Source organism: Pollicipes pollicipes, unplaced genomic scaffold, assembly GCF_011947565.3.
Source record: "Pollicipes pollicipes isolate AB1234 unplaced genomic scaffold, Ppol_2.1 Scaffold_3087;HRSCAF=3621_pilon_pilon_pilon, whole genome shotgun sequence".
NCBI lineage: Eukaryota > Metazoa > Arthropoda > Thecostraca > Pollicipedomorpha > Pollicipedidae > Pollicipes > Pollicipes pollicipes.
Window position 1 is genome coordinate 8,941,024 of NW_023596225.1, and position 10,909 is coordinate 8,951,932.

The 10,909-nt window shown below is 50.5% G+C and overlaps 2 protein-coding genes across 2 annotated transcripts in view; one reads left to right on the plus strand and one right to left on the minus strand.

The window, feature by feature from the left end:
- Nucleotides 1-520: 520 nt before the first annotated feature.
- Nucleotides 521-2,221, minus strand: LOC119090719 (cytochrome P450 4c3). Its single transcript, XM_037213573.1, has one exon. The coding sequence runs from the start codon at nt 2,103-2,105 to the stop codon at nt 588-590; it is 1,518 nt and encodes a 505-aa protein (XP_037069468.1). The 5' UTR covers nt 2,106-2,221; the 3' UTR covers nt 521-587.
- Nucleotides 2,222-6,381: 4,160 nt separating this feature from the next.
- Ccdc114 (Coiled-coil domain containing protein 114) overlaps nt 6,382-10,909 on the plus strand; it is an 11,510-nt gene continuing 6,982 nt past the window's right edge. Inside the window, exons 1-4 of the mRNA XM_037213574.1 lie at nt 6,382-6,453; nt 7,006-7,176; nt 7,880-8,048; nt 8,898-9,041. Of these exons, the coding sequence (XP_037069469.1) occupies nt 7,022-7,176; nt 7,880-8,048; nt 8,898-9,041 (468 nt within the window). The 5' untranslated portion in view covers nt 6,382-6,453; nt 7,006-7,021. The remainder of the gene's footprint in view (nt 6,454-7,005; nt 7,177-7,879; nt 8,049-8,897; nt 9,042-10,909) is intronic.

Sequence of the window (10,909 nt, forward strand, 5' to 3'; positions counted from 1 at the left end):
ATGCATAGTTTATTTGCACAAGAAAAACATTGCATGAGGTAATCCCTGCTTCTCTTGAGTCTCTTGCTTGGGCACCTGGCCATGATTTCATCCGCACTAGGCATATATTGACGTCGACCTGTGCACGGCTTGCGAATACACCAAAGACTGAGCATCCGCGCCTCCGCCCCCCCCCCCCCCCCCCCCCCAGCGACAACACGCATGGTAAGCATACAAAGCGCTTGATAAATTACGCCGAACAATGCAATTCTCTGCATATTGTCCCCCTCCCCCCCCTCCCCCCCACGTGGAGCAGAGTACTGTGCGAGCCACGTTTTTCAAGTGTTACATACGGTGGCAAACATCTAAAGACAACTCCACCGCATGCCGTGCAAGGTGCCGGGAACGCCTCCTGACAGCCACAAACATTGCCAAGGAAGGTCAGGCACAGGCGTGCACACACATACGCACACACACGCACCCACGCACACACGCTTCCAAGACCTAGCAGCACACACACACAGTTCTGAAAATGTACCCTGATTTAAACCCGACGTCGAGTACATCTTCCCAGAGGCACGCGCAGCGCTGCAAACGACTGCCGCGAGTCACTCGCGGTCACGCGGAACGAACCGCACCTCGACCGGGCCATTGCTCTGAAGCGTGAGGCAGACGTTCATCATGCTCTCGTCGTACTGGCGGCGCGACTCGACGCGAAACTCCCTGAGCACGGCCGAGATGACGGCCTTCTCCTCCATGAGCGCAAACCTCTGGCCGATGCAGTTGCGCGGCCCGGCCGAGAAGGGCAGGTAGCTGTAGGGGTGCCGGCCGGCGGAGCGCTCCGGCTGGAAACGCTCCGGCTCGAACCGGTCCGGGTCGGCCCAGTGGCGCGGGTCACGGTGGATCATGTGCGGGAAGAAGAGCACGTCCGTGCCCGCCGGCACGTCGTAGCCCAGGATCTGAGCCGCCTCGGGCAGCGTTCGGGAGTAGGTGGTCACGGGAGGGCAGACGCGCATCGATTCCTTGATGGTCCATTCCAGATACTTCATCTGGGCCAGGTCGTCTCTAGTCGGCGGCGTGTCACGCCCGGCCATGACCTCGTCCAGCTCATCGTGGATCTTACGCTGCACCTCCGGCATCCTGCCGATGTTAAACAGCGCCCAAGTGATTCCTGACGATGTTGTATCATGGCCTTCGAACATGAATGTGTCCACCTCCTCGCGGATTTCTTCATCAGTCAAAAGAGCTCCATTCTTTGCGCTGGACAGCAGCAGGTCCAGGAACGCCAAGCGCTTCCTGCTTGGTGTTTCACTGGGCGTGTTCATGCCCTCTTTTAGTAGCATCTTCCTCTCCCTAATCACCGACTGCGTAAATGAGTGCAAAAAGTTGAGCGCCTTGTCCTGGGTATGCTTCCAACCTAGGAGCCAGAATATGGAATCGTTCCTTAGCCAAGGCCTGAGGGATTTCATGTGAATGATGTTTCCCATAGTCTGCAGGGCGGCCTTGTACTCGGAAGCAGATCCCGACTGGAAGCTGAGGTTCACGCCCATTGCCGTCTCACAAATAACGTCTAGCGTGGCGTCCGAGATAAACGGCCAGACGTTGATGAAACCGGTGCCGGCTGCTCGCAGTCGCCGCACGAGCGCGCCGCTGCACTCATTCATCACCTCCAGGTACGGCTCCAGGACGGCGAAGTGGAAGGCGGGCGTGATGAGCTTGCGATGCGTGTGCCACTTGTCACCGGTGCTGGTGAGCAGACCAAGGCCCAGCCAGGGTCGCACCGGACCGTAGTCGATGCCCTTGTCCAGAAAGCGCTTGCTGCTCAGGACCGGCTCCGCAGCCTCGGCTGAAGACACGACCACGTAGTGGATTGAGCCGAGACTGGTATGCATGACGCCCGGGAAACGCTCGCAAAGACGTCGCATCACCGGCACGATCTCGCGCGTGTTCCGCGGCATGTCCGGCAGGCTGCCGAGCAGCGGGTATGCCGGCGGGCCGGGGATCTTTCGCAGGATCCCCGCCCGCTGAGATCGGTCGCCCAACAGCACGGCGATGGCCACCAAGAAGATCAGCACGGGAATGTACGGCGAGCACGCTTCGATCAGGTGGGAGAGAATGAGCGCCATGGTAGCAGCGGTCTCGAGGCTCTTCCGCACTCGGCACCGGCGTGGTCTCACTGTGCACCGTTGTTACAGGCGGCAGGAGGCGGGAGCACCGCGCGGACCGCCCCTCCCCCGCCTCAGTTCTCCACCGACTGAAGGCCACGTCATCCTGACGACGCGCGCAGCGGCGGCGCCCTCTGTAAATAAACAGCCCGGCGCCGCCCGGACACCAAGCGGCGACTGCCACGATTTGCGGCGGGGTTGGCGCTACTTGGATGTCTAACGGAGGGTTGTGTTACTTTATTTGGAAACAAAGCCCAGCTTAAGTCAGAGTAACTACGCACTGCGCACAGACTGCAGGAACCTTAAACTCATGTGCGGTGCCTTACGCATCAATGCAGTATGAAAGTACTATGAAACATCATCAGCTTAGTTACCCTGGCTCTGAAAGCTGTCGCTGACATCTATTCGGCTATTCGCTCACCTTGTCACTTGCCTACCGCTGTTGGGCGCGACGTAAGGTAGGAATTGCCTATTCAGCTCGCGAAACTAGAGCCCCCACCACCCAGCTTTGAGGATGAAGTTGGCGTAAAGCGGAGAAGAACCCTGTTTTTGTTGCATTTTTGGAGACAAGTTCAGTCATTTTTTCGTATTCAGCCACCAACCTATTTTTCGAAAATACATCCCTGGTGTGTCATGTCACTGTCCATTATCGCCAATGAGATCTGAACAAAAAATATTGTTGTTGATCGAGCACCGTGTTACAAACTAATGTTAAATTCCGTCGTGGTGAACAAACCTCCTCAATTCAGACGACGGGATGGGGAGGCCTGATGAATGCTCACCTCCAGCCCTTTGCTGCATCCCGGTAAGGAAACACACTCGATCCTTTGCAAATACTAAGAAGACCCCTAATAAGACCCTTACCACGAGAAGCGAATATGAATCACTGTACGCCTAAGAAATGCGTGTAGGTAGCAAGCAATTCTGTACGAAAAACTCGCATTAACAAAGCTTTACAGGTGCGAAGAATTACGTACATCTAGTTTTACGGATACAAGGAATTGCGTCACGAGGATTTCTCCTCGTACGGTTTTGCGCGCTTATGGAGAGTTGCGCCTGTGATGATTTAGGTACGAAGTAATGCGAATCAAATTCGTGCGGTACGAAATTTTGCGCACGAAGAAATGCGATGTGAAGTCTTGTCTTGGAACCATTAACCAAAGCTGCCAGCATTGGTGTATATACTGCCAAGCTAGGAAATGTGTTCCACTGTGTTGGTCAGCGATCTGTCTAAGAAAAAATACGAAGTGATGGTTCACTTCGGCATGTAAACAGCTATGAAACATTTCAGAAGGAACTGCTTTGCACATCATGATGGTTAGTAGGGTGTGCTCAACCGAATTGTGATGCATAACATTCTGGACATAGCCATTGGGAATGTGTTCCCACATGCTTACAAAATGGCATTCCCTCAATTTTTCACGTAGAACGCACAAAGTGTGGCGTCCCCTCCATGGTCGGATAGAGGGTGACAGGCTCCCCTATTTTAACAAATTTGTGGGAAGAGAAAATGCGTTCTTCCCTCAGATTTTTATCACGCGGCCAACATTCCCAATTTTTGCCCTGATTAAGGTATCTGACATCGGGAGGGTCAGGCTGCTTCAACTTGTATTGCGATAATACCAGGACACCTAAAGACCGCTTGGCGATATTTCTCTGCACTGGCCGAGCACATTCAATGTCTTCCGTGCCTTGAGTTTAAAGCTGGGTTAGGAGGTGTTCAAACATGATGTGCCTGCAATTTATGGACGCTCGAAATTTCCGAAGTGTCAAGTGAGAACCTTTTTATCGTCGAGGTCAGTCTGAGGTCCACTCAGACGGGCTCGGAAGGGCTGACAGCATTTTAAATTCTCGTTGAGGTTTACAGGACTCAAGATAAAAAGAAAAACGAGGGAGTGGAGCGGCGCAAAATCTTTAGTAGCGAGGTCAATATAAGATCAAATTTCGAAAAATTGAACCCTCATGCTTGTTTGGGTATGGAAGATGTCGTGAGTGTCGCAGAAGCATCCCGTTTTGTGTATATATGTGCATTTACTGGCTTGGTTTAATCTGTAAAAATTATGTGGTGTCATAACTTGAAGCGGAATGGCCTCCAGTGACTATTCCGCCAATGGCTGGCCGACCTGGCAGGAACCAACGCTAAAACATTGCCGTTGAGTGAATGGGCCCGTGTTTTCGGTATCATTGCCAATTCAAGACATTCTGTCAACGGGGCAACTAAATATCCCCAGTTTGCTCTTCACAATGCGAAGAGATCACGCGGGAACACATTCTTCAAGTTGCCAAACCTGATTGTATTCTCATGCGTTGCCTGCCAGTTTAGCCACGGTTGGATGCAGATTCAGCGCGCGACGGCGACTGAAAACTTGCTTTGCTTACAAGTGATGCCAGCGGTGTCATTTTTTTGTAACTTATTTGGGGAGGGGCAAATCGAAGGCCCGTCAACCGATCTCCCCGTTTTTCTCATTGGACTTAGCCCACTCTATCTTGATTAAACGCAATTCATGTTTTTAATCCTTGCATAACTTAAAAGTCTTAAATTTAAGCAGTATGACGGTAATACAGGGTTCGATCCAGGGAGTAGGCACGGGACGCACGCGTGTCTTTTGATCGGCTCTTCTATTGCGGTCATAGAAGGCGACATGCATTTTGGTCGTGGGGAAAGGGGAGGAGGTTAGCCATGAAGGACCAGGTTAGCCGTCATCCCCATATTCCAGGGCTTTTCACTTTATCCTCACAAACCATTACGTGTCTTATGGCGTTGGGTATGTGAAGCCTACTGCATCGTTTATGCGCTCAGCTGTTACGATTTGCATCTGGTAGTGAGAGCAGCCATGACTTTTTGTTATAAGAGTGGTACGAGGTGTTACTATGCAGAAAGATCAAAGAAGATAGTTTTTGTGTTACGGTCATCTATTACCCACGGTTTTGTAGTATTCCAGCAAAAAAAAATTAGGTGTCCAAGCCAACATTGGAGGGGGGGGGGGGGCAGGGTCCTCAAAAACGAAAACAAATCGACGCCCGTGAGCGGCGCAGAGGATCAACGCAACAGCAGTGTGTCACGTGCATCGCCTTCGCCTGGATCCAGTGGATCCAGCTCATACCGCGGTCCCTTTTGCCAGTCTAAACGTCCGAGAACAATGGGCTGCGCCTAGGGCCGCACCATAAACGGTGTTGGCGCAGACCTGGAGGGAGCATGTGAACTCTATGATCTTCAAGCAGCGTGTTGTTGGCATGCTCCTGTCGTCGGCGTTATGCATAGTCAGATTTACTGTTATTTTTCCATGCGCAAATACAAAACTTTTGGAATCGGACGCTCAAGCTGTAGCGTGTGGAGTAGCTGCGTGGTAAAGATGCATGGTACATCACCCTGTGAAGCTTTTGCCACTGCACATACGCATATTGCTGACGTGTCGTAAGGCCAATTGGTCCGTATGGTAAAAGGCGCTGAGCTGAGAAGGTGCGAGGCTGCGATAAGATTTTTCCGCCGGCATGTGGCAACGGGGTTCCTACACGATGGGGCGAAAGGAGATGATAGCTGTTTGGGTGATATCTTTCCGGCCAACGCCCGCAGAGCCAATGCTAAACTGTTAGGAAGCTGTGGGTCTGAGCCCCTGTTTCCATCCTCGGTTCCCGTGCCTCCATACCTCACGGTGGTGCAGCGTGATGCCATGAGAAATTTCGATGACAATTACCATTTACGAGAACGCCAGCTATCAAACGTATTGTCTCTTGCCCATTCACATGCCGTGATATTTTTACGTTCCCGTCCCCCCTATGAAGGTTGATGCGACCGGCGCCATGGTTTTGATCTGCTGCCCATCGATCGTTCACAGACATGAGTCACACAAGTTTCATACATAAATCAGATATGGAGGCTTGCCCCTGGATGCGCTCACAAGACTAGAAGGGGGCAGTGGTTCTGCCGGAGCTCCGATTTCTGGGTTTCGTGAATTTTTACAGCAATGCCACACAAAACCGTCTCCCGACGTTGCCGTCGTCGAAAGGTGTACGCCGCTGCATTTCAATCGCGTTGCTAGGCAACCGACGAGCGACGTTTGCCTCAGCGTCACTGGCGCACGCCGCAACAGCTGGAGGTGCTGCGAAGTGCGGTTGCGCGCAAAATGCGGAAATTCAGAGATGGCATCAACATCTGCTTGATACTTAACCGTGGGCAAAAACTGATTAAAAACATTGATGGATGCAATTAAATTTATGTTCGGGGCGCTGTCCCTTTGTACTTAAAGAGTGGTATGGCAACGCCTGAGTGTTTTGATTGTGGATAAACAGGCCAGTCACTTCGATAAAGGTGAGCCCATGGTACCTAGAGATGCGAACTGCTGGCAGACACCTGCGCTGCTGTTGCATGGCAGAGAGGACTAAGCGTGTCCTTTGATTGCATTTAGCGTTGCGAATGGCTTGTGACCAGCTGCTTCAATAAGTAATGTTGGTGGCGTACAAAGTCGTAAAAAATGGTGCAGTTTCAGGTTATTAGCATTCACATATTCCGAGACTGACGGCGATGGCATTAGTACATCATTCCGATGCCTGTTAAAAAGTCGAGGTTTGTAGGTTTGGATGTACCCACCTACCTACGCGTGGCAAACAGGTCGAGGTGTATTGAGGTCTCACAAAAAAAGAAGGAAAACTTCATAGCAAAAACTGTGGACGCATTTTCCACACTAATGTGACGGTAATACCACTTAACATTTCGTTCAGCAAGCACCGCCGGCAATACTTCTAAGTACGAATCAATGTTTCAGGTGCACCGACGTCATTTAAATTCAACCACGAACGCTCATAGATGCCTAGAAGGTAATAATGTCGGTTTTCCGCGAGAGTAGCTGTGTTGTCGTTTCAGTACCAATTCGTCCGCCATGATGAACCGAAAAAAGCGTGAAGATCTGGAGGAAAATGAACTGGAGGGGATCACCGAGGCGGAGCTGGCGCGGCTCCAGCGCCAGTATCGCATCATGGACAACGACAGGAAGGCATACTACAAGGAGACGCAGACTGTTCTCCGCAAACAAAGGTCACCCAATACTTTTGTGCTCTCACCTGATCATTGTGGCAAGAGGCGTATCTGCCAACTTTGATCATTGCAGTTGATGAGGATTTACTGGCGATTACCGGCAATTTAGGCCATTACTAGGACTCTGGTTTAGCAGGCAGGTGGAAAAGGGAAGATGACAGCGTTGTAGCTCTCAGCTCAATTCCACGTAGTCCACTGACGTGGATTGCATGTACCATATTTACATGCAGACTATAATGTTGGTAAGTCGTTACCCACGAGTATATGAAGATATGTAAGGTTTACACCAGGCTTTTGTCATGTGCACTGCGGAGGGATAGCTTAGTTACCAAAGACATAAACATAAGTTATGTTATGTTTTCATTATGTCTGTCTTTAATCTGTTTACACAACGTTCGCTCCACCCGACGGCGGAATAGGGCGGGAGTCCACGTTCTTCGGTGTTTTCAGGCACGCTCGATATTCGTGCATCTAACGTACAAACGTTTTAAATAGTTAGGTTTACGGTTTTAAGCGACTTAATGGCTTAAAGAACAGTTTAATCGGTTTTAAATGATATTATGTCATATATATAAAGGAAGCTCCCCACGGGCTTCGAAGTACATTTTCCGTGCATACGCTGGCAAATGCACGCCATACATGGACCAAAGTGTGGAATACATGCCTTCGCGAGACTGATCTGACTCGCTTGACCATCATGCAGGCGAATTATCGACAACTTAATGGCGGAGAAGACTGAGATCGACACAGATATGAGCCTGATCAAGTCCAATTACAACGTACGAAAAAATAAAGCCGCTTCTAAGAAACTTAATGGCTACGTCGAACGACAAAAGGAAATTCTCGATGAGATTGAATCGGAGAGGCAGCAAGTAAGACACGTTTAACTAATTTGCACGTTAACACTGAGCAGATATGGATGGTATGATCTATGTAATTTAGTTTAATGTGGCTCAAATGTTTTCTAAGAAGTGTTTAGACAGAACATGGTTACTAAGATCTTCGCCACGTCATCAGTGTATTAAGGTTTCAGTCAGTCGTTTCTGGATGTGTTTAGCACTTCACGTGTACTGTTGGCTGACGCCATGTATCTCGTCTTATTGCACAGCTGTTTAGTCCTTGATTGGTGTAGCATGCAGCTCACAATTGAACTGAGAACACGAGGTACATTACAATCCCGCGCTTCTCCCGCCGGTTTAACGCGTTTTCCCTCTGGAATTCATTTCGGATTGTTTTGCAAAGATGCGTTTAGGCTCAGGCACTTTCCAATTAGAGCGTGTTGCGTGCGCGCGGAACCCATTTTCCACACTGCCGCTCCGTTCACAAAATGATTTTGCTTCCGGACTTTTCGTGAGATAGGGCGGTGCCGGATGACGTGTGCCGTTGGTGACTTGTTGCGATGCGGTCGTCTGTGGCCAGGCGGATGGTTGGCCAGTTGCAAACCTATCTATATCTCTATCTCTATCTCTTTCGAGTACTTGCCTTAGCACCTTTTCACTCCGGTGTTCATGCACCCGTTATCACGCCAGTGCCCAGCGCCCCTGCCGAAGCCCACTATCGTAACGCTTACCACGTAAGCATGAGGCGGCGGTTTGGCTATCTTGGAGAAGTTAGTCGGGTGCGGTGGGAGGCTGGACGCCGACCGCCTCGGTTTGAATGACGCCTTCATGTGTGATGTCGCACCAGTCGGTGACCGGTTGGACGTGACTGGCCGCTTTCAGCTGGCCGACATCGACAGTCGGATCAAGCGTGTGGAGCGGGAGATACCCAAGCAGGCCAAGCGAGGCGGCGCCAACGATGTGGTGCGCAACAAACAGTTTCAGCTGCAGCGGAAGGCGAGGCGCCTGGAGAACCGCCTGTACACGGTACGGTATTGGCGGAGGCTCTGGTGGCAGGCGCTGAGTCGGGACGAGCGCCGGACGCCATGTTATCTCGGCTGAGGGTGTGTTCAGCGATAGGGTAGGCCGCAGATATGGCCGCATCCGAAGGTGACGCGCGTTGCCGTGCGGCGGAGATGCGGCGCCGGAGATGCGGTGCCGGGGAGGATGTTCGCCGGCAGCGCCGCTGGTGGCCGCTGGTAGCGTGCGGCGGGGATGCGGCGCTGGAGATGCGGTGCCGGGGAGGATGTTCGCCGGCAGCGCCGCTGGTGACCGGTGGTAGCGTGCGGCGTTACATGCCGAAAAATATGTGGCTAGACTTCGTTGAGAGATCAAACCATAATAAGTATGATTCATATCTATTAAGAAGACGGCGAACAGAACGAGCAGATTCAGCCCGCGTCCGGCCGGAGGGAAGATAGTTGACTTCCTCCCTGGGATGTCGAACTTCCAGACGCCGTATGAGAAAAAAATGACGTGTTGGTGGCCCCGTCAAATCACAAAGAGTGGATACAAAATATTGGGCCTTGTGGGGCCAGGTCAAGTGTAAGGTCACCAGAGGTCACGAAAGGTAAAAAAGTTCGTCTCGATAAATGCAGTTGAAAGCTATGTTCACACGTCAAAACGGTATTTAGGGTATCAAAATAAGCGTTTAGACTGGGTAGTACATTCCGACAATTTCTGTTCCCCCACATGGGTCAGGTCAGATCAGGTCGCCGTTCAAAATTGGTCCACCAGTAGACTTTAAGAACAATGTTTTTTTTTCGCAACGTGCACCGGATTAAGACTTTTTTATATGGTGCAACTGCGGGACAAAAGTATTCGGGACGTATAAATACCATCTTAAGCTCACCCAGGGGTCATCTGAAGTCAACATAGGTCAAATATATGCGTCATCCCAATAAAAAATTGAAGTGCTAACCGGGTCTATGTGACCAGCATAATGCTTTTCTGTAGTCAGAAATGACGTGTTATACACCTACAGGTACTCGATCGCATAGCTGTTGACTACATTGTACATGTTCCCTTCATTGCTTGGCAATGTATTTGTAACAAACTGAGAACAGGTTCGGTGGTGCATTAAATTTTGCACCATCACCTTCAGAAACACGCGTCGCACTCGTTCATCTGGCCTCTCTTCTAATGGTAACGTAGGTCATTGACCTTTGAATGCCTCATTATCTTGCATGTCCCCACGTGACCTATTGTGGCCTCTAACAGTTACCTACTAAAACTGTCTATTTTGAGCTCAGAACACGTTTTGCGGAAGGTGCGCAGAGGGGTAGGTCATGTCCTGGGCCAAGGTCATGTGATCTGCTGTCATGTGATTCCTGTAAAGGTAAGAGAGTACCCATAGTTTTCCTTATACACAAACTAAAAAACTGTACACAAATACGTACGAATTTGCATTGTTTACGACAAAATAACAAACATTTACCTGACTTTAGGCCACTGACCACGCTTCTTTCGATAAATGTAAAACATACATACTGTAGGTACCATCGTGTTCTATTACTCAAGCAAGTCTGAACAGTGGCAAAAGACCCACAGCAAAGATGCGGGTGGTCAAAACATTTTTAGAGGCTGGTCTCTTTGGTCTGACTGAGGTTGATCACGGTAGATCAAAAGTCTGAATTCAGCACGAAGGATGCAAAATCGATGGATAAATAGGTGCTGAAGATCGTATGCTTCTTCGCGTGTTAGTTTTTTTTACCTGTGCTTGATAAACCGTGCAGGGGAATTCACCTTCCCCCCCCCCCCCCCCCAGCTGCTGGGCGCGGGTTCACAGGTGTGTCAAAGCGTAAACACTGATTAAAAAAGATGCCGTCATGGCGGAGGAAGACATCGCAGCTATT

Excerpts from the sequence above, each read along its gene's own strand:
- LOC119090719 (XM_037213573.1), bottom strand. The coding sequence starts at position 2,105 with ATGGCGCTCATTCTCTCCCACCTGATCGAAGCGTGCTCGCCGTACATT.